General features: G+C 40.7%; 1 protein-coding gene across 1 annotated transcript in view; it reads right to left on the reverse strand.

Moving 5' to 3' along the window:
- large1 (LARGE xylosyl- and glucuronyltransferase 1) overlaps positions 1 to 25,035 on the reverse strand; it is a 99,847-nt gene that overhangs the window by 34,874 nt on the left and 39,938 nt on the right. Inside the window, exons 3-6 of the mRNA XM_054800696.1 lie at positions 20,507 to 20,805; positions 15,637 to 15,719; positions 6,694 to 6,817; positions 3,033 to 3,204 (exon numbers count right to left, since the gene is read on the reverse strand). Of these exons, the coding sequence (XP_054656671.1) occupies positions 3,033 to 3,204; positions 6,694 to 6,817; positions 15,637 to 15,719; positions 20,507 to 20,805 (678 nt within the window). The remainder of the gene's footprint in view (positions 1 to 3,032; positions 3,205 to 6,693; positions 6,818 to 15,636; positions 15,720 to 20,506; positions 20,806 to 25,035) is intronic.

Raw genomic sequence — 25,035 nt, forward strand, 5'->3', positions numbered from 1 at the left:
ACAACGAAGTGAAATTACTTCTGTGAGTCACTTTAGAGCAGGGGTCACCAACGTGGTGCCCGCGGGCACCAGGTAGCCCCCCCACGACCACATGAGGTGCCCGCAAGCCTGCTTTTCATTCAGGTTTTCAGTTAATAATGAAAGAAGAGTAGAAAGAAATGCATTCTGAAATACAAAATGTGAGTTGTGGACACCAGCATTTTGTTAATGTTCTGGTAAAACAAGCATATTCGCTTTGTTTGGGTTTAAAATAAGCTCTGAAAATAAATGTTACAAAAATGAGTAGCTCTTGGCTATTTTCATTTTGTAAAAGTAGCTCTCACAAGGAAAAACATTGGTGACCCCTGCTTTAGAGTATAAGATATCATGATAACGTCGAGTGGGAGTCATGCCGGTCTAAATATTCAGATCTCATGTTGGCTTTTCGGCAGCAGTACAGAACCGGTCCCTTCTGGTCATGTGACTGCGACATCATCACTCTACAAAAGTAGTGGTTTGCTTGTCCACAGATTAATGACAAGGTGGTGTAATATTTTCCCACTACGGAAGCTGTTTTCAACGAATACCATTTGAGGGCACGCAGAATGCTGTTGCCGTGTAGATGAAAGACTGAGCCGATAAAATACTTTTAACATTTCGACCTGAAAACTAGTTTGGTCTAAAGTACAGTACAACCTTGTTTAGCAGGAACCTGAGCCTGCACTGTCTTAGAACTTCATTCTGACCTGAAGACACTCAGCAGTACAATTCCAACGGCATATACAGTACGTATCTCCAACTCACACACGTCTCTAGTTCGTTCAATATTTCTCATTACAAGAACGCGAGATGCATTCAGGGACACTCCGAGCATCACAAAAACGGCTTTATAATTTGCGTGTGTGTGTGTGTGTGTGTGTGTGTATTAATGAACATGAAGATAAAGACAAACATGAATTGGATATTCTTATCACTCACTTTGTAACCCTTAAGGAGTTTAATGAGTTTGAAGTGCCGCTGCACGGAAGCTCACGGCTGCTAGCGGCAGCGCGTCAGCCCGCTATGACAGTCCACACAAATCAGCACACTTTGGAGCTTCACTGTGTTCTGGGTCGCAGGAGGGGACAGCCAAGATGATCCATATGTTTCTCTTAGAAGACGCTGCGTGTAGCACGGGTGGTCAAAACACTTGTGAGAGGGGGTAGCGGGAATGTGAAAAAAAAAGACGGAAATTGGACAGTTGCGTCGGAATGTGCGGCAGGAAATACACTTCTAACAGCGGAGAAGGCAGCAGTTTTGTTCAAGATCCCGCTGTAAATGATGATGATGGCTGTGTTTGTGTGAGAGATGAGTAAGAGTATCACAAGTGGATTTGAAGTGAATTTCCGAGCCTGGTGACATCATAATATGCAATTTAGATTAGTAAATTTACTCCCATCACAAACTTTGGGTCACACAGATGATTTCGTCTCATTTACACTACACCTTTGTCTGTACAAAGCCGTTTGAAATAGTAATATCAAAACTGACATATTTTCTTGAAAAAACTCGGTTCATGCAGATGTACAATTTACTACATTTAAGTATGCTGGAAATTACACTGAAAAAATGTAATTTACTTGAAATTACATGATGTCTTTGAACACATTGCTCATAAAAAACACGGTTTAAGACTAGAGTTCAATAAATAGATTTTTAGACTTGTGTGGTATCTTTTAGCTGGATTGACATATTCAGTTCATTTGGAGCTGTTAATACATACAAATGTATATAATCCTGTCTTGTCATTTATCTTTCTGTTCATTAAATACAGTAAAAATGGGTATATTTCACATGTAGTTGTTAATGGTGATTAATCATGATTAATTAAACAACTGTGATTAATCAGATTATATCATTTCACAGCCCTAGTTCTTATTGTACTTTTAATGACAAATTGTCTCTGTTAGCATCCTACTAGTTTGCCACGACATGGAAACAGGAATCGGTAGTCAGCTGAGTCGCTCATTTATGATGTCATCAGTGGCTGACTCTCATAAATGTTAACACAAAACACGTTTCTATAGTTTTACAATTATAGTTTTACATCCATACGACAATTCTCAATACATTTAAGTGACTTATGAAAGGAATAAATTGACATTTAAGGTTACTTTTACAGTCATTGAAGACGTGACTGTTCCCAAAGACACAATGTGGCAGCGAGAGCAAACTGGACACCACCTTCCTGTTTTGCCATGACTTATTTGTTTAATTCTATAGTGTTTCTCACCTTCTAATCAAATGCTGGCACTTGCAACTTCCTTTGGCTCCATTTTAGGTTACTGAGGTGAGAAACACTAATGAATTCGTAAAGTAGCTCATACATCGTGTCTTTGGGAAATATCATGTCAAGAATCACGTCTTCAGTGAATGTAAACGGAACCTTAAATGTTCATTTATCCCTTTCATTCATCATTTATATGTATTTATAAGCATTTTGAATTGCTTCATGCATGTGAAACATTAATTGCAAAATTATAAAAATGTGTTTTGGGTTAACATTTTTGGCTTTCCAGAGCGGATTAATTCGATTTACATTATTTCTTAACGGAAACATTTATTTGGTTAGCGTTTTGGTTACAGTCCGACCATCTGGAATGGATTAATGACAAAATTCAACTACATCCACATAGATGTTTTCTATTTTCATTCTGGCATCTAAAATCTATATAAATCTGTTTAAAAAATACAATGATTTAAAACTTCAAATGTAATATAATTAATTAAAAAACTAGATGAATTGATTATTGATTTTCTCCAATGTCTATCATGGACATTTTTGCAAAATGCCCATTATGCACCATAGCTGTTCAAGAAAATACACAAATTTCTATCGTAGGCTAGGCTCAAATGAAAATGTTAACTGTCTTATCAGCGACATTGAACCTACGAGAACACAAATGTCTTAACCGCTTCCATACTGAACGGACACGTGTGACGTATTTGGCAAAGATCTCGGTGGGGTACTTGGCAGACAGCTAAAAAAGGACATAAAAAGTAAGCTGTGTTACCTTTAAACTTGTGGAAGACAGCCCAGAGCTCGGCGATGTCCGTGGCAAACGTGATGTCTGTGTCCAGAACGATGACTTTTTGGAGATCAGATGGGAGTGTCTTGGTGAGCACCAACTTCATCAGACCGTATATTCCGGAGTAATGCTTGTTTGGGATCCATGACACCTCGGACTGAATGACGGTAAACAAAAACTATCTCTCAGTATCTTTGCTTATGTTAGATCAGTAAATAAATACAGAAAGACTCAAAACAGACAGCTCATTGCAAATTTAACACACACAAAATGGGAATGCTTAAGACTTAATGATACTATTCAATCTACTGTATGAGACAACTCCAAGATTAAGTATCTCATCTCTTTAAAAGTAAATTTTACTTTAAAATATGGTTCTATTTTGTTCTCCAAACTTGGACAAGTGGGCGATTAAAACAAGGCACTTTTTTGGCATTTTGCTTCCACAAAATGTATTCTTTCAGACAAGTGGAGGGGGGAAACTGGCCTAAATACACATTTCAGTGTTTACTTTCACTGAGCATCATCATCTGTGGAGTTCAGTATCGCCTGTCGCTAGGATCGAGGCCACCATACACAAGCAGCAGTGCTCGCTCTCGTCTGTCCCTCTGAGGATTTTGTTTGCATAAAACTGTTTAAATCGCTCTATCATTAAACCTATCACACCTAAGGCAATCATTCTGTTTGCTGCTGCCAGCTAATGTAGTCTCCAAAATGCAATGCCAACATGTTGTTTAGTATGCGGGAATAGTGTAATCTGATATTCTAGCATTCAATTAACACTTCAATTAACACACACACCTTCAAGTTCCTTGGCACACACATCAGCGAGGACCTCACCTGGTCTCACAACACCCAACAAATTCTGAAGAAGTCCCAAAGGAGACTGTACTTCCTGAGAAGACTGAGGAAATTTGGCATGTCCACCACAATCCTGAGTTGCTTCTACAGATGCACCATCGAAAGTGTCCTTACCGCCTCCATCACTGTTTGGTACGGTAACTGTACAACACGTGATAGGAAGGCACTCCAGCGGGTGATCAAGACCTCACAGAACATTGTTGGGGCAGCCCTCCCCTCACTGCAAGACATTTATAAATCTAGAGTCCTACGCAGAACACACAACCTCATCAAGGACAGCACACATCCACAACACTCATTATTCACACTCCTACCATCAGGCAGACGCTACAGGAGTTTGAAGTCCAGGACCACAAGGCTGGCAAACAGCTTTTACCCACAGGCCATCAGGCTTCTCAATGAAGCACTCAGACACGCCACACGCAACACACACTCATAGCACTTTATTTATTTATTTATTTATTTGTATTATTTACTTGCATTAATGTCTCTTCTGTTGTTGTTGCTTAATTTCTTGGTATTTATGTATATGTGTTTATGTTTCTTATGTTCTTATTCTTTCTTGTGTTTTTCTTTCTTTTCCTTGGGAGAATGAACAGAATAAGATTTTCATTGCATGGTATAACTGCTGTTTTACCATGCACATGACAATAAAACTCTCTTGAATCTATGTAAAAAACATACTTTTCGTCTATCTAAAAAAATAGTGCATGCAGGAGTGCTACTGCATAAACATACCCAGAATCCACTGGGGTTGTTATGACAACCACAAATGACAAAAAAAGCACCCAAAGCAAATTGAGTAACTTTTTTCTTCCATTGCCATTAATCACAAACTTTTCACAATGATCACTTGATATAATGTATTTCATGTTCTTTTTACCTTAAAGATATTTTTTTGCTGATTGTAATAATGCAATAGCAGACGACTATATTTGCACATAGCTGAAGTGTCAAGTTTTTACATTTAGTCGCAAAAATGTACACGAACAAAAACTGCCATTTAATAGGGGTGTCACGAGACACTCAACTCACAAGACGAGACGATGCACAAGATTTGGGTCCACGGGAATGAGACCAGACTAGATTTTAACATTCTTTTTAAGAAAAGTACATTGAAAAAATATGACTGGATAAACACACTTTTTTTTGTAATTTAAACGAGTCACAAAACAATGCAGGTGCGTTTTTGTTTACTGTCCCACCCACAAACCGATGCTAACAAATAATGTGTCTACATTTATTTAGACCAAATAAAGCACTGTTATGACGATATATAATAAAATAATAATAATAATGATGCAATATTTCCTTTAATATGTCATCTTTCACTCTGTAAAGTTGTGGAATTGCCGTTCGTGACGTATCTTCTCACAAGCAATTCGTACTGTCTAATGTTTGCAGCATTTCTTGAAATGCTGGCTTTTCAACTGTATTAAAGAGCAGCATTTCTTTGGCGATGTATTTAACTACACTCTCTGTGAACGCACACCATTTGGTATTTACGAAGCTGATCAAATGTCTCAGTGAGTGTTAAATGTCCGTGTGGGTGGGGTGGATATGTTTAGGTGGGCAAGTTCGTTTTGTTTACGTTGCCACCACTTTAGAATACATTTGGCATACTGGCTTGTTCGTACAGACCAGCGAGGTGCAGCTCTGCCTGTCGCACTCACTCGGCTGCAGCAGAGAAGAGGAGAGAAACTGCATTTTTTTTTTACACCATGGTAAGCTGTGACTTTATAAAACAACATAACACTACACTTCAGTGCCCCATGAGGAAAGACGCTGTCAGGGTGCGTCACGGAGAACATTCTAGTGTTAGTTTTAGAGAGCATTTTAAAGCGTTTTAACGTTGTGTAAGTTGTATCTCTGTGAGATAAACAAAAATAGGTGCAACTGTTCATCCACATGTCCACCATTACCTAATATACGACTATTATACAGCATTTTAAAGTGACAAAGATATACAGTATGCAACTGTTAACTCCCATGTCCATCATTAACATGAGATCCCACTTCACTTCATACTGCCATGCAGGATTTACAGGGGCTCATACCTTCACAATTTGATGTCATCATTAAAATAATTTTTAAAATGTTGTATGCACTAAATTGTAATTTTTTGTTGTAATCTGTTATCGGCCAATATATCGGATATTGGCTTTTTTCAGCTCCCAATATCAGTATCTGCCCAAAAAATTCCATATTGGTTGGGCTCTAATCCTTAGTCGAAGACAGCACAAGCGTAAACTCTATATTTAGTTGTGTTAGTGCGTGGGTTTTGACAGTGTCATGCTGTCCCAAATCGATTGCTGTTATTGCGCAGTTTGCAATATTCACCCGCTGCTTCTTTTTCCTCTTCTTTTTAATGGTGAATTGCTAAGCACTCGATGGCGCATTATCACCAGCATTTAGATCACTCAATGAAATATCTGCCAGCGTTTATTCCCCTCACTTCTAGATAAATAATTACAAGTACATTTTTTATCACTTCTTCCTCATTTCTCATCCTTCTGTTTCAAATGAGGCTGAAATGACGCGCTCAAAATACTAAGTCTATACACGGAAGGCTGCGAAATGGGACACGTGCAAGGAACGAACGTGTCAGTTTTTGTGTACTGTTGCCATTTTATGCAAATTTAAAAGGAGCTGAGATGATGATTCTAATATCTTTTAAAAATAAATATCTTCTGGTATATTTCTCCTATGTTCACTCAACACAGGCACAACGGCATGAAAATCATAAACTGAATGACACAGAAAGGAAAGTAAAGCTGCGAGTTACCTTCAGTTCATCTGCGTCATAGAAGTCGACCCGAACAGCAGGAACCATCCAGGTGTGGAACAGAGAGGACAGGATTTGCTGAGCTATGGCGTCTGTGATGAAATGGAAATGAAGGGGGTTCCGCCTGTGGACACATACATACGCTTTAAGTACATTTTACGCACTTTCACCGAAACTTCAAAGCATTCTACAACTTCAAATATGCTAGGATGGTAAATTAGAGTGCATTGTGAAACCGGAGGAGAAAGCGTATACACAATCTTACATGCTACTTTGAAAAGTTTTTCTATTGACATCAAAGGTGAGAATCTGTCACTGCAAATGGAGTCATTGGAATCACAACAGATGCACCATTTACAGCTTTCAAAGCAATCACGCCTTGTAAGTAATGGTGCTATTTAGGACACGAGGAAAGATTTGACAAGTTATTTGAAAAGGAGATTTTTATTAACTTGCTTGCTTTTACATATTCAAACCTATGCGTTTGCAGGAGGTATGGGCATGTAGCTACATTTCCTTGATTGACTATGAGGAAAATGAATGCAAAATTAATTGACGTCATGTACCAGTCTAGACTAGCGACTCTGCTGCTTGTAGCACTTTGCTCCAGTTGCTTCAAAATTACGTTGTCCCTCGCCACATTGCAGTTTTCACAATTTCACGCCTTCAAATTACAGTTTTTCAAAAACATATGATTAAATCACACTCTTTCATGGATAAACATAGCCCATTAGTCAAAAATATGCATGTTTAAGTAAATTTTACATATTTTTGGCCTAAATTAAGCATTTTCAAACACAAAAATGGCTAAGTAAAACACAAAAACCAGGAATGTTGTATGTACAGTCGTCCCTCGCCACATCACGGTTCGAATTTTGCGACTTCCCTCTATCACGTTTCTTCAAAAATATATCAATTAATAAATCCTGCTGTTTCGTGATTAAAAATACGGCCTATTATTTAGGGCTGTACTGATGATCCGATATTGATATCGAGCCGATATCAGCAGAAAAACGATTATAAACAGATTACATCGGCCTGCATCTCACATCTCCGGTATTGGCACTCCATTACAAGCAGTCGACTCCAGCCTCCAGCCCCACCGCGTCTATTCAGCAGCGGGCGGATAGAGACCATGTGATCACAGCAACAGTGTTTGCCAGCGAGCTAACAAACTAGCAAGGAGAAGGAATGATGTCAGCCGTGTGGCAGTAAAATGATGTTGCAGCTGAGTGCAATACTTGTCACGCACAAGTTTAATACGACCACCCTCATCGCGAACATGAAGCGGCATCACTCGGGAAACTCCCTCGGTACGACAAAAGTCATTAGCTTTAACAGAAAAGAGCGAGCACTGTCGGTGTTGAGTAAAGTTGGGCTTAAACGTTTTATTGAGCACCTCGAACCAACATTATGGATGAAACATGAAGGAAACCTACCTACAGTTGCTGCCTATTGTGTTCTGAGTAATGTCAATTGATCAAGCCTTTTGTAACATTTAACACAAGGTGAGCCTGGGCAATAACAACTTCATAATCAAATGTAGGTGTTTATATCCAGACAACAGACTGGGAAGCGCTCTGTAGTCCCCATGGCAGTGACGTTGACAGCATGACGCACTGCATCACAGACTATATAAACTTCTGTGTGGAGAACACTGTGCCCTCCAAGTTGGTGCGGTGTTTTCCCAACAACAAACCCTGGGTGACCTCAGAGATTAAGGCCCTGCTGAACAAGAAGAAGAGGGTCTTCAACTCGGGGGACAAGGAGGAGTTATGCAGAGTCCAGAGGGAACTCCGGCACAAGATCAGGAAGGGGAAGGACTGCTACAGGAGGAAACTGGAGAAGCGGCTGGAGGAGAATAATGCCAGGGAAGTCTGGAGAGGCCTGCAGACCATCACAGGCCATGGTAAAGGAGTGGGGAGAGACCAAGCCAGTGGGGACAAGATCTGGGCAGATGAACTCAATCTGTTTTTTAACAGATTTGAGTCTGCCCTCCCTCCCTCCCCTACCAACTCACCACTCTTCACCCCCACATCCCCATCCCAGCCATCCTCTACTCCCCTCTCCATAACTGATGATCAGGTGAGAAGTCAGTTGAGGAAGATCAAGGCAAGGAAGGCCCCGGGACCGGACGGCATCAGCCCCAGAATCCTCAAGGACTGTGCTGACCAGCTCTGTGGAGTGTTAAGGCACTTGTTCAATCTCAGCCTGAGCCTGGAGAAAGTCCCGGCCCTGTGGAAGACCTCCTGTGTGGTCCCGATCCCAAAGACACCGCGTCCCAAGGAGCCTAACCACTTCAGGCCTGTTGCCTTGACCTCTCACCTGATGAAGACCATGGAGAGGATTATCCTGCATCACCTGCGACCCCTGGTGGGCACTCAGCTGGACCCCCTGCAGTTTGCTTACCGGCCTCGGATCGGAGTGGACGACGCAGTGATCTACCTGCTGCACAGATCACTGCTACACCTGGAGGACAGCGGGAGCGCTGTGAGGGTCATGTTTTTTGACTTCTCCAGTGCCTTCAACACCATCCAGCCGGCACTACTCAGAGTGAAGATGGAGAGTGTGGGAGTAGACCAACACCTGACTGCATGGGTTATAGACTACCTCACCAACAGACCACAGTATGTGAGGCTCCGTCACTGTGTGTCTGACATGGTACTCTGCAGCACAGGTGCCCCTCAGGGTACGGTGCTCTCCCCTTTCCTCTTCACCCTCTACACCTCGGACTTCACACACAACTCCACACAGTGTCACATCCAGAAGTTCTCCGACGACACAGCCATCGTTGGTTGTGTTTCAGAGGGGAATGATCTGGAATACAGGACGGTCATCAGGGACTTTGTCAGCTGGAGTGAGCTTAACCAGCTGCAGCTCAACACCAGCAAGACAAAGGAGATGATCATTAACTTCCAGAGGAAAACATCTCACTTTACACCGGTGAACATCCAGGGAGCGAACATAGAGTTGGTAGACAGCTACAAATTCCTGGGTGTTCACCTTAACAACAAGCTGGACTGGTCCGTCAACACCCACGCCCTCTACAAGAAGGGCCAGAGTCGCCTTCACCTGCTGAGGAGACTGAGGTCCTTTGGTGTGTGCAGGGCTCTTTTACGGACCTTTTATGACTCTGTGGTGGCCTCAGCCATCTTCTATGCTGTGGGCTGCTGGAGAGGGGGCAGCACGGACAGGGACAGGAGCAGGATAAATAGACTGATCAGGCGAGCTAGCTCTGTCCTGGACGGTCCTCTGGACTCCGTGGAGGAAGTGGGGGAGAGAAGGATGTTGGCTAAGCTGACATCCATCATGAACAACACCTCTCACCAGTTACATGACACTGTTGTTTCCCTGAGCAGCTCCTTCAGCACCAGACTGTTACACCCACGGTGTAAGAAGGAGAGGTTCCGCAGGTCCTTCATACCGACCGCTGTCAGGCTCTACAACACCTGCACCACCTGAACCATGTTGTAGACACTATGCTTTCTTTACACTGTTCTCTTTACTTGTCTTGCTGCTGTAACAAGTAAATTTCCCCGCTGTGGGATAAATAAAGTACATACAATACAATACAATACAATACAATATGACATAATATTGGGGTTGATACAGACTTACGCCAGGTGTCAGAATCATATTTTTAAATAACCGGAAAAGGAGTGATTCAGAATTCGGAAAAAGGTGTTTGTCTGAACAGTTTTCTGAATATGTACTATATTCAGGCAGGACTGTTGACTGTTGCAGCGGACCAAGCCAGTGTCTTATGACCAGTCGGGAGCTGCCAATTGTTCCCTGTACACTTGCACGGTGCAGCTAAACTTCATCTGCTGATGAAGACTGTGTGATATGCATGAAACCTCTAGAGCAAGCAACTCCGTAGACCATTAGCGGAGATTGTTTTTGCTAATTTAAATATTATCGTTTGGAGCGAGCGTGCATTAAGGCCTCGAGGGGTCCCAATGCCATGAAGAAGATGATTCATCAGACAGGATGGCCAAGGCTTGTACAGAAGAGACAATAAACTCTGACCCAGGAGGAACTGTATCTTTTTATCCAGGGACTCCTTTGAAACGAGATGAGACAGCTTAAAAGGGATTTATGCTGCTAAATGCATTTCAGAAAACATCAGCTTGTGTGTTGATGATGGTGTGTGCGCCATAGGTAGTCAGGACATCCAAATCAGGTCAAGAATTAGAGAAACTCAACCGAGTATGTGAGCACCACAGGACGTTAGATACTGAATGACTCTGGGAATCAATGTGTCAGCTGCAATGGACTCTAAGTCTGTGAGCTGCACAATAGAGATGCAAGTTGTCAGCAAGAGCAACACACCACTCATTTTACTGGATACTCAGATTAAAAAAAAAAAAAAAAAAAAAGAAAGAAAAGGTCAGTACATGTAGATAATCAGGGTCGCGCTATGATGATCTAATCTTTAGAATGTTATCTTGTATCCAAGGAGCACTGGCACTGATTTATGGCACTCTGGTCATCTATGAGTGCAAGGAGAAAGGATATTTCTGAGCAAGAACCTTCACCTTCTCATCACTCCAATTGCATCATCATGTCAGTGCTACAAGCAGAATTTTGTGGCTATATCTTTGCCTTAATTCAGTATTTGCCAATCTGAAATGCAACAAAAAGTATCTGTTCATGTACGTGTCGCTTACAGAGTAAATTACTGATTCATCACATCAATGAACACTGACGGACAACAACAAAGCAAATAAGTCATAGCCGTCCATTGGCTGATTACTAACACGATCGATATGCTTCAGCTGGTTCTTTCTTGAACAACAATAAGGGATAACGTTTTTTGGTTATCATTGTAAGAAGGGAAATTTTGGGTCAAGAAAATACCTGGGAGTAAACAAATGCGGTCATAAAAAAGCTGGCATAAAAAGTGAGGTTGTTGGTTTGCAAGGCATACATTTTAGACTCTGGAACAATTACTGCCTCACCAAGTTTTTTTCCCCATCAATGCATACCAGAAACGCTCTAATAATATTCAGGGTGTTTATTTCTCTCAACCACAAAGATGACAGGAAGTTAATTGGAGCCAAACAATAATTGGACAGAGGTTGTTATTTTCGAATTTTGGAAACTTATCTTCTATAACTTCATTTTTAAAAACTTTAATAATGGTTTGGAGTGCATGAGAAAGTGGAAAGGAAAAAAATATAGCTCTCTTTGACCCATTGGTCATTTATTAAGTATATTGCACAACACAGCAGCAACAGAACCAATGTTGTAATAATGTAAGAAACAAATTGGTCAGCCAGTATTAGTGGTAAATGGTAAATGGGCTTTCACTTGTATAGAGCAGGGGTCTCCAACCACAAGGCGAGAAGCTTTCAGATGCAATGATAAAAAAATTTTAAAAAACACTTTAAAAAATACTTTTGTATATAACTACATCAAATTTTATGTAAATGAATATACATTTTGGAAATATGGGCCATTATTTTAAACATTGACAAAATGCTGGTATCCACAACTCGCATTTTGTATTTCAGAATGTTCTCACATTATTAACTGAAAACCTGAATGAAAAGCAGGCGTCTCGTGTCGTCGTGGGGGGCTCCCTGGTTACCCACGGGCACCACGTTGATGACTCCCGGGATAGAGCTTTTCTACATTCAAGGTCCTCAAATTGCTTTGACACAGTCACGGTCACCTCATTCACCTCCTGATGACGCACAGCATTAAGAGCAGGCCAACAACAGAATGAACCGCCACAAGGTGTTGGGTGTACGCCCATGTAGGACCGGGCTGTCCAAACTTTTTTTTTTTTTTCCCCACCAAGGGATACTGAAAAATCAAAACGATATGTGAGGCCACTTTGATATTTTTATATACATTTTAAATGCATTTAAACATTTAGGCTTCTAAAATGTTACATATTTTCCGGACTATAAGTCGCACCAGCCACAGAAACATCTAAGTCGCACTGGACTATAAGTCACATTTTTTGGGGGGAAATTTATTTGATAAAATCAGAGCATTTCTTCTTGAAAGGCAAGTTATAGTAATAACAATAAAATGGAGAACAACAGGCAAAATAGACATCTGTTAATGTAACGTGAATAGGTGGTACCATAACATATTAACAGTTACTCTGATAACTACAGTATAGCCTAAACAACATAACATAACTAGTTGCAGTTTGTAATCTGCAGAATATAATTTTGTTTTTGGGGGCATTTGTGTTCTGTTTTTTTGTCTTTATAAGTGGATGTTTACATTGTAAATTTGAGCAGATACTGGCACACAAGCCTAGAGCGCCCTAGAGCAACAAGGTAGCCAACAATATTCAGCGTGGCCCCAGAGGGACCTGAGGATCTAACCCACAGCTATCAGGTTGGGAGACGATCGCTCTTCCACCTGAGCGATGATACTTTTTTTAAGAGGCTTGGTGCTGTGGAACAGCATCATGCAACATCTAGTAGCTTCTGGACAAATCGGAATGATGAGAAGTTCAGCTGTTTGAAATGATTCAAATTCTCAATGGGAAATGTATTCCATACCCAATACTTATTCAGATATTGACATTGAGGAAGGCGGTACAGTGGGAGCCACTATTTGATAAACGCTGCAGTCCTGTAATGACAGGGTCCTGTGGTGTTTGGCAATCAATGGCTCATCTCATCCAATCCTTTCAGGTTCAGCACTATGAGATGACAGGACAACATGGTTGATCTCCCAGGGCTCTGTCTGCTCTAATATTTGTCAGTCAGTGGCAAAACAACAGTGAGTCAACATTTAAAGCCCTCATTTGATTCCACATTGCCTTGAGGGGTCAGCATATTAGCCATGCTATGGGTTACCGTTCCATCGCTAAATAAAAAAAAAAGGTCATCCCTGTCCAAATCTGAACTCATCATGCACATTGAGCACAGAACAGTTCTGTTTGTCCCGCCAAAGTCATCTTCCATTAGCTTCAACTCAACATCCCCTTTTTAAAAGGCTAACTCATAACATATCCAAAGCTGTGCATCAATAACAATCTGTAGTGACCCTGCCCGAGTGGACTCAGTGTACATTAAGTGCACCTTCCGTCTGGCAGCTGAACATCATAAAACATACATTATTTTCTCCTCACTGCTCGCATGTGCTTATGCGTCAAAGCGGTGGATTGGAACAAACTTTTATGGTTGTTTGGAAAACTCATTTGGCCCCAGATACTCAAGCCATCAGTCCTAATGTGGTTTGTTTTCACCTGCAACAGTCCACCAAGCTCTGTCCTCAGCCCCATCCATAGCTTACACTAGTGAATAAATCAAAAGACTAATGAAAGGAAAGGCTTAGGACATTTGCTCTAATTATAAAAAGGGCTTGACCCAATTACTCAAATCTGTTCCGAAGAGGCCCCTTCACCCTGCCTAGTCAACCTTGCTGTGGTTTAACCACACCTGAGTGGCGATTTTCACACTAAAACAAATCTGGAGTGGTGGACCATAATTCAGGCAGACAGAGAGCACAGTCAGTCGCTAACCGAATAGAAATTGAATAAACCGAAGACTAAGGAGATACTCTATCTTCCATTATATCAGAGCGCTGTGGTATATAGTGCATACGCATGCAGAAGCTACAGTACATGGAGTATTAATGTATCCCACTGGTACGACACTAAAAAATTGTCCTTTATGCAATTTTTTCTCTCATATTCCATGTTTTCTTAAATAACTACACAAGGTCCTTGGTCTACGTACCAGTTCCGTTCCTACAACAGTAATGCAAGTCGAGTTTTATTGTAAGTTGGAACTTACACTAAAATTATACCTACGTCACTCACACTGTACGCAGAATACATGAAGGACATAAAATATGAATACAGTAAAATACAGTAATAAGACCATCAAATGCAAGAATTAAATGTATTTCTAACAAAAAAGTCAAATCCTCATTACTTTTATCCCTGTGAATGTCTTGCACACTGGAAGGGGTTATTGGGAGGAGGAGGGCTCACCAACAGCAAGTGAGTTCTAACTATCTGACGAAGTTCTGCATCGGTGTATTCTGTTTAATAAAAGGTATCCCTTTGGGTTTGTGTGAAAAGGAATGTCGCCATCACTTGTTTCGTACTAGTCAGACATGTTTACTTTCACTTTCCCAGCAGTAAACACTGTGAAACACGTGATGGAAACGTGTGCAACAGTTGACAGCTTGCGGCAGCGCGCAGTGATACGAAGGGAGAGAAAATAACGCCGAGCGATTGTGAGGTCTGACTTTTTCGTGGACAACGGTTTTGTGATGCAAATGTATCACTCTTTTGAACGCATATTGTTTTGAAAAGCGGAATGCTTTACTGAAGTGACCCCACCAACTAGCCGGAACTACTTTTTTCAACACCGAAAACCGACCAGAACTCTGCTCACAGGACGAAGTCACTGTTGATGCACTACACTGCTGACAGGGATGTCATACACCTGCATGTCAGAAAATCTGAACTATCCCTTTAATTCCTATTATGAAACATTGTTATACTGCCTAATCATTTTCTTATGTTATTTCAATTTTGCTTTTATTTCAAAATTGGTACACGGTATGATTAATACAGGAAATGCAACAAATTTATTATTCCTCCCTTTGATGAAACATCCACTTTGCAAGTATTGCGAGTTGCCCTCTTATCGTCCTTTCTCGTGAAATGTCACCCAACCCTTGAGTGTTGGCGCCACTTGGGCGCTATATTTCGTGCTGCACTGGTGAATGACGTCATTCGCGTCCACTGAAATCAATAAGGTAATTGTTTGCAAAATTGGTAAATATTTCCAAGGAATTGAAACAAAAAACTGGGTCTCAAAAAGATCCGGTTTTCATCCCTACTGGTGGGTTACACTGTGGTTGTTTTCAACCGTGCATTGCTATTTCATTGTAGCATTTGAACAGCAACTTTAATGCATGCTTTTCTGTTCATAATAAATTACCAGATAACTTTACCTGTGGAAAAGGACCGATTTAACCAGCGTCACCACATCTCGACTGGCGTTGTAGCCTGCGCATACGATGGCAACATGGATGGTCTGTGGAAAGCAAGGAAATAGAAGAGATTAAACATCTCAAAAGCAATCGTGTTTGTGATACTTCCTGGAAAATTTATGCATCTTCTGAGAAGCCATAATGATGCTTTGACTGTTCACCCCTCTAACCAAATAAACTGCCAAATTTTCTGTGAAGTAAATGGTAGCTTTTCACTAATAATCTAAAGAAAGTGTTCAATATTCAGGTCAGTGTGGAAGTGGTTTTGAAGGGCATATACAGAAAGTTACGGCCTGCATCCCACAAAAGTTCCAGATTAGTGAACACGATTCCTGGGAAACTCCTGGAGGAGACAGATGGAGTCATTTTTCCTGGTATGATAGCTACTAGGGATGTCCTGATCCGATCACGTGATCAGAAATCAGGCTCAATCACGTGGTTTCACTTAATCGGAATCGGACGTTATCTGCCAATCAGGACTCTGATATATTTGTATATTTATTCTCATTACTTTTTTTTTTTTTATCACCTCTGTAGTTGGTACAGAGTGAGACGTCTTCACTCCACACCACACAGAAACAGCGACGTGTACGGCATGACATCACTTTGCTGCAGTGACACTATTGGTTGAATTCCGTCAAGCAAAGCAGAACACAGAAGCAGCTTGAAGCTAGGCACGTGACAACTGTATGTCTGCGGTGTTGAGGTATTTTAAAGTGGATGACAAAAACCTTGTAATTGGAAAGTGTGAAATATGCAAACTTGGGATTTCAAGAGGTGGGAGGGAAAAGCCTGAATTTAACACGATAAATCTGATACGACTCCTCAAAAACAAACACCCGACACAGTGAGTTTACCCAGGCAACCCAGCCGAAGACAAGTCAGCCCACGCTGCAGGACATTTTGAAGAGAGAAAAAAATGCCCCGCGACAGCACAAAGGCACAGGGCATCACAGTCAAGGCACAGTAACTAGAGGAGGAAAGTAAGAATTAGCGGCGCAGTTCTTAAAAGCACATCACTGGCCTTCCTTTATAACACTGAGGCACTTTTATTTTGTTTACATGCCTGCCATGTATTTTAAGTTGAGGTGCTGTTTGTTTACATTTTTATTTAATGTTTACTGTTGCACTAAAGTCCAAAGAATTTATTTTATTTATTACTTGATTGCTCAAGCTACCTCACAATGCTCCGTTAAACTGTTAAATGTTGTAATATGGTGAATAAAATTTAAAAAAGGACATCCTGGATCTGTTTCTTCACTCTTCTTTTTTTTTTAATGTACACTAGGTCCCCAACTTACGAACAGCCGACTAGCGAACACTCGCGGATACGAACACAAGCCGACTGGTCTATATTTTATTTTATTTTACCTTGTAGTCGCTCTATCAGTATTTATACTGCTACTGTACATGCTTGACCAGTAGAGGGCACTGTGACACTGCTAATGGGACCAACAGAGGAAGCCTTAGAGCTAATGGGACCAACACAGGAAGAGTTAGACTGGGGAGATAAAGCTAAATGGAAAGCTAAATTATACAACCCGGACAGAGCGTGTGATTAAAGTTTATAAAGAGTTAATAGGCCTGCTTAATTCTACACCACCAACAGAACACTACCTCTTTTAGAAGAGTCTAACGACGACGACGACGACTTGTCCTTTTTTTCAATATCTCCTCCTCCAACTCCACCACAACGACGTATGCTCGACCACTCCTCTTTAAAGGTAAATAACATTTATCATTACGTATTATTATTATATCATTTTTATTATTGTTTTTTTCATTAATTATCCTTGTTTAATATTACTACTGCATCCAAACTCATATTTACAAACATACGCATATACTGTATATGTATACACGTATATGTAGTATCTATATCATTGGTAATATTACCTTTTCCCCTACTTAAGAACAATTTGACATCAGAAGGGTCGTCTGGAACCAATTGTGTTCGTTAGTTGGGGACTTAGTGTATTATAGAAGTATTGGATCGGGACTCCGTATTGGCCGATACTCAAAATCAAATGACTCTGAGGCAAAAAAACAAAAAAAAAAAATGATCGACACATCCCTAGTAGCTACCTCAGTGGTTGTGCTTATATTATAAATGTATCACAGAGTACAAGGTAATACCAGTTGTGGCACGTATTTACTTTGGACAGAACAGAACTCAAATTTGAGCTCTGAATGCCATCTTGACATGTCAAAACTTTTCTTTTCCGCCCTCAGAGCTTCCACTGTAATCTCCCTGCAGGGGTTGGGGCAGCCTGGCTGACCTTCCAAGTGAGCAGAGGTCATGTGCAAGCACGGGTGGCTAGAGTCTGTAGACAGCTCTCTCTCGATTTCCTTACTTCCAACTCGGCGGGAGCGGCATCTTCTCTGCATTCTGCTTGCTTTTGAACAGTGCTTTGCCAAAAAAACGCAAGTAGGAGGTGGTGATAAGACACCATCCAACAGCATACCCTTTGCAGCGCTACACACACCCACGACTGAGAAAGTACAAGGTGTGCGATTGCTTGGAAATGTGTTGGAGGGAAATCAGCTTGTAACCTGCAGTTATTCGAGGTGAAAGCAAAAGAAGCCTTGAACAATGGATCCTTTTGTGATATCGTATGTGTGCTTTTACACAGCAAAAGTGAAATATAATTACTTGTCAAACTACTACTGTATCCCCGCCCCGTCCACTCTGATATGTCAATATATATTTTTAAAAAATCTACAATATACTAATTTAATCTCCAGTACCAATTGATGACACGTCTTTATTTTTGAGTCCTTCTATTGCAGTCTATCATAACAAGTGGTGGTAATCAAATGTATCTGTAGAGAAAGGGATGGCAATACAGTGGTGCAAGTGTGGAGCCCAAGACGGACGAGGAGCGATCTCATTAGTCTGCAGTGGTGTGCTTGTGTCGATGTTCCTCAGCCACTCATGACATACCAACAACCCACCCACCACCTCAAAGATGTACTGCAAACCGCGATGAAAACAATTACAGTGGAACCCACTTAATTTGGTCCCAATTATGTCAACATAAGTGCCCGCTGAAACGACAACAGCAACATAAAAACTGTCTAATCACACAGCCTTAAACGAAAACTGCACTTTTGTGGAATTTTGTCCATCATCCACAATCCTTATGTGAAACAACACGGGTCAAACAACACACTGCTTTCCCTTTTATGTGCATTCTAAAAAGAGAAAAACAGCTAGCATGAAGCAGCTAACAAGGCACGTAATGGGATCCACCTATTTAAACTACAAAGCCCGCTAAAAAAAACAAAAAAAACATCCAAAAACAGCAACCATGTTCCATTTTACACAACGTGACCTGCATATTAACCAAGCTACAGTGACACTGTTATTGTCTGAGCTAACATCGAAGAACTACTTTTATGGCGTAGTGACACAGCACCTCAGGTAACATAAGCTAATGCTGAATCGCATGCAAGTTTGAATTGAATACACCAGCTCAATGGGGGGCACAAGTTTTGTGCCCATCAATCGGCATCCCAGTAAGAGCGGACATTGTAAGCGACAATGTCCGTGTCAATGAAACTTTTAGCACTAGTGCTAACACTATTAGTGGCTTAATGTTTTACTATAGCTGGATCTGCCTAACACCTGGCAACATTAATCTAAAATAGTAAAAAGTAGAAAGTAGTAGTCGTTGGCTCTCACAAGGTCTGCCATGATTAGTGGTAGCAAACGCTCTCTCCATGTTGCTGTTATTGACGGAAGTAGCATTTGTTGCTATGGGCTCTGTGAAATCAATGCGCCCAGGAAGGAAGCTCTGGTAATGTTGACCAAAATACGGAAAAGTTTTACATGTTATCATGAATGTGCCTGTTACTACATGGTCACAGCACATATATAAAACAATAAAACGTCTTTGGAGGGGTTTTAATAGAGGGTTCTACAGGCAAACTAGGTGAATCCCATTACGTGCATTGTTAGCTGCTTCATGCTAGCAGTTTTGCTCTATTTCGAATGCACAGAAAAGAGAAATACATGTGTTCATGTCTCACATAAGGCTTGTGGATGATGGGCAAAATTCCCCAAAAATGCACTTTTCCTTTAAAATGTACACACAGTGACTTCCTGTTCACTGCAAAATTAGGTCAAAATAAAAGCACTGCAGTATTAACCTGGAATCTACCATGTACAACAGCTGTATTGTCATTGTAGTCAAGACCTACAACAAAATTACTACAAAAGTTATGCTAGGTAAAAGTTTACAATATTATAAAACAGAAGAATAAAAATAAAAATATGCACTAATAAAATGTAAAAAAAAATCCCATTCTCCTTTCTGTCCCCTGCAAAAGTCACAAGTAAATGCAAGCGACTATCATCGGTTTTGATTATGTCGACAATCTCTTATGTCGACGTGAGTTAGCTAGTCCATGGGGTGTCAACTTAAACGGGTCCCACTGTATTTGTGTACAATTTTATGTAATAAAAAAAAACAAACAAACCAAGGCCTACTGCTAATAAATGCTTCAGCCATGTATCAAAACTCCAGGACTCTTTAAGTGATCCAACAACACATTCTGGTCATCCAGTCAGCTCTAATTGAGGTAAAATTGTGCTGTGGTGTTTTAAGAGCACTATGAGCTCACAGCATGGTCGTGTCTCACTTTTCACATTACACCAGCCACCCAATCCGTTTCCCAACACCACTGCGTCACGCCTGAGAGACTCGATTGATAGGAGAATCCGAAAATCAACACCTAATGTCAAAATAGTGAGACTCTTGGAAGTCATATTTAAAAGCATTACTACAAACTAATTTACTGCAAGACTGATCAGTTTAAATGTCCCCACCTCACACTTATCCACGACTGGCTGTTGGACACAGTCTGAACTGTTTCCTGCTGCAGCAGCTTTCTGGCCCTCGTTGTCACCGGTGCCCTCCTCTGAATGAGCTCTGCTTTGGTTGCCATGGTGGCCGCCGTATGGAAGGTGTGCCGACGGGCTCCTGGGCGGCCGGCTAAGCTCCCGGCGCAGCGCCCGGTTCTCTTCTTCCACCGCCCGCACTCGAGACTCCAACGCTTGGCGCTCACCGTCCCCTCCTACAGGTGTGGATGACTGGGTTTCCAATGGTGACAGGGGGAGAGGCTTCACTGTGGGGATATGACAAACAGGAAGAACTTCAGTTAGATGACATAAGAAATATTTAACATGAGGGGATTTTTTTGAAGTCGTAAGGCTTCATGTAAGATGCACTATTCAGTACTTTAAATTGAACAGTGCTATTTTTTAGGTAAACATTTTTAGAAGACACAAGCATGTCCTTATTTTGTGCCAGGAACACCAACCTGTCAATTGCATCAGGCTTAGCAGCTGTGGTAGAGCTTGCCGTGCTAAATAATTGTGACTGCCAAGCTCGCTGAACATCACGAGTCTTTTTAAATCCATTTTTTTTCCCCCCACTGTTGCAACGGGGACCATATCTTTAGCAATGTGATAGGACACCGCTTTGTGTTGTGGCAGGAGTCGTGCAGCCAGCGCGCAGCTTCACACATTCCTTGTATTGGAGTTTGTGCCAAGTTTTAAGGTGGTGTAAATGCTTTTTTTTATGCTCTAAAGTCGAAGTACCTCCAAATTACTGAGCTACGACGGAGTATTAGGGCCACATTCTGACAAATTCTTCTACCGCAGACGCTGTCGCCGGGCTTCTGCTCCACCCCTCCTCCCTCCTCTTGCATGCACGGAGGGGGGCGGGTCAGGAGCTCACACACAGTGCAGAGAGATGAGGGAGATACAGCGCAAATCCAGTCTATATCGATATGAACGATATGGTTGTTTTTTTTAAATAAATCGTACCTAGTAAAAGTAAGTAAATATTGTTATATTAAAAATATCAATATCGCCCAACCCTTGCTTAGCATATACTGAACTACACTGGATTGGTTTCAGCTTCTTTACAAAAGGTGCTATCCCAGCTTGGCTCCACTTTTACGCTCCTATTATTCATTGTTTGCGCCACATTGTGCAACTCTTATGCTGCAGGGACTCCAGAATGTATTTCTTCTAAACTTAAGAAGCCAGAAACGCACCACTTCCACATGGAATGGAAGGAACTTCATGTCAGACATGCCATGGCTGACTTCATGCAGTGTTAAGGTAATGCAATGTAACGTAAGGTAATCTCTCAATTTTTTGTGTCATTACTGCAGCCTAGTGTCCAGAATACTACATATCACTTGTATTTCAATATCTTCTGACTGATAATAGACCATAGTCTACCACGAAAAAGTGATCATTTGTTAACTAATTAATTTCTGGAAAACTGTAATATAGCAAGGGAACGACAATCAAACTGTGATATTGCAAGGGACGACTGTATACGGTTTTAGCCTGTTTACAAAATGAAAAATTTCAAAATGGCCCTCTGGCATCTCTCAAGGGGAAAAATCTGAAGATCTTCACTTGTTATAGAATGGCAAGGAATTTGGAGCTTGCATTACATGTATTGATCTGTGGTGGGAAATATGGCTTTATCGTATGAAACCCTCTGTCATTTCAATGACAAAAAACAGCTGCTTCCTTTCCTGGGGAGGGCCTTGGTCCCCATTTGTCTGAGGCTGTTCAATAACGACTGCCCTGAACACACCACCGGGGAATATTGCTCATAAACTCAATTTAAAAGGCGACATGTTTCTGAATGTATAAGCTTTTCCAATGCAGCTTTAAATGAATAGCGTAAAGTCTCCTGTTCTGCAAGACATACAGTAAAGGCAGCGGGTGAAGCCATAGAACCACGGGGAACTAAAAACCTAGGCTAGTTCATTCTCAGAGTGGATTTGGTAGGCCTTAGGAAGATTAATTGACCATCCGTCTCTGGTGCCCTGAGATTTCAGAAGACACCTGACAGATGCCGTTGTATGCAGCCAAGACTATTCCATTGCCGTTGTTCAAAGCTTCACAGTTCTTCGTCCAAGCTGAAAATACGATAATAGGTCTGCTTCGGAAATTAAATAACATTAATATGCGAGAGGCTGAAATCAGACGCTATTGACATTTTGAAATTTAAAAAAACGACTGAACACCAAAATTGTTGTTGATTAATTGGATAATCAATGAAACAATTGCTGATTACTCCTGCTCTGATTACCTATACAATAAAAGATTTTTTTAATTATATATATATATATATATATATATATAATCATGGCAATGGTCTTTGTCTCTGGAAGTGTTTATTTCTATTCAAAGAGAAATTACAACAAACAGGCTACCAGATTTTGCCTGATTTTGGAGGTTCTTTGTCAGTATTCTCTGTCCCTATTGTTTTCATTTATTCATGCAAATGCATGCTGGTTTGCTCGTGCTCACATTTCAAACACACTTTCCCCAGGCAAAAATCATGTTCGTCTTACCTCTGGCATATTCGCATGCTTTTCTTTTGTACTGGAAATATTTCACAAAATGATTCATTCAGGAACTAATATTGTTCAGCTGAATGGCTGTTTAATTATGGCTCACAATCTATTTGGTGTGTCATCACCATTCACTTGACCCAGTATGCACACCCGTCATGCACTGGCCTATCCTAAAGAAACAGGGCCATAATTACTGCTATGTTATCAATTATACCTGTGTTGACTAGAATAAAATGTCATAATGGCAATGGGGAAAGGGCCTATTGTCCACAAACAATTGGATAGAGAATAGCAAGTGAGTCATAGGCAGATGTTGCCATGAATAGCACTGTTCTCCCTTTTGTGGTTTAGCGCAAAAGAAACGAAGAAAAGAAAACCTCGCTGCTCTGTCAGACCTCGCTTTGTACAGGGAGGAATGCTTTGGTTCCCTTGTGATGAACCGATTCAAAAGATGTAATTTCATTCTCACTTTCCCTGTCCAATTTAGCCTTCGCGTATTCCAGATAAAAGAATTGAGACTTCCGTGGAATACGAGCTTCTTGAGGAATAATTCATGAAATACAATTTCCACAGCAATTTTTAGGATATTGATGGGTCTGTAATTACTTTGACCACATGTTCACTTGATATTAAACTGGCTCAACTCTTGCAAAATTGCACCATATGCCCTTTATTCACAAAAACATCCCCCCCCCGATAAAAGTATGTTAAGTACTTGACTTTTGATGTGTTGAAGAGATAAAAGAGCCGTAAGTGGCTCCGTAAGTAATGTTTCTGAAAAGTAAGAATGAGGTTTTTTTTGGATATGAAATTTATGAGAGTTAATTAAAAATAAAAAGTTAGACGACATTGCCACTTGAGCCTGATTCCATATTTATCTCTTGAACATATACATAACATGACATGCCAAATAATTACAATTGAACCCGCTTAGGTCAATCTCGCTTATGTCGACAACCTGTTTTTGTCGACCGACTCAAGTTCTGGTCCACCTTGCTCTTATTAGGGATGCACCAAACCACTTTTTTTTTTTTTTTAACTTCCGGCCCAATCCAGATATCTGATTTTGGATATCTGCTGAAACTAGGCCTGTCACCATCAATTTTGCCAGACAATTGTCCAACAAATGATTGTTGATAATCTATATGATTGACAACTTTTTTTGAGACAATTTTATCATTCATTCTATGGCAAAATAATGAGCACATCGTATCAAAAGCAGTACATTTTAATTTCTCAAGAGTATTTAACATTGTAATTGGAATGTCAAGAGCTTTTAAACGAATTAAACAAACAACAAACAAAAAAAGACAAAAAAATCCTGAATGAAAATAAAATGGACTCTTAGTTTATTTTAATAAAAATTGCATGTACTTAAAAATCACAATAACTCAAAACAATACAAAATACACCCCGTCTCTGTTAAGAAAAAAAAATACTCCAATAAAAACACACACACACACACACACACACACACACACACACACACACACACACACACACACACACACACACACACGCAGCTTGTAGTGTATTGTTAAACTAATGTAGGGGGTCATGTTCGAGCTGGACCACATATCTGTAGTGGCGGAGTAAAATGCATTGTTTGTGACGTTCTTCAACACGTCTTCTTTCACTCGGTTATACAGATCAGGAATTGCCGTTTGTGACATGCACATGTACACGTTCTCCCAGGCAATTCATACGGTCATGCATTTCTAGCACTTCCCGAAATGTTGGCTTTTCAAACTGCATTTCTTTTGTAGCGGCCGACACGGTCTGTGAGCACGTACCGTTTTGCACTGTAGAAGACGAAAACAAACAGGCATACATGGACATGTCAATTTATTGAGCCTGCAAAATTATAGACTTCGCTTTTTTTAATTGTTCGATTAATCGATTGTGACAGGCCTAGCTGAAACTGATACTACTCTACTACCAGAGCTTTATGTGCTTTAACATTATCAT

The sequence above is a fragment of the Dunckerocampus dactyliophorus genome, chromosome 15 (assembly GCF_027744805.1).
Source record: "Dunckerocampus dactyliophorus isolate RoL2022-P2 chromosome 15, RoL_Ddac_1.1, whole genome shotgun sequence".
Taxonomy (NCBI): Eukaryota; Metazoa; Chordata; class Actinopteri; order Syngnathiformes; family Syngnathidae; genus Dunckerocampus; species Dunckerocampus dactyliophorus.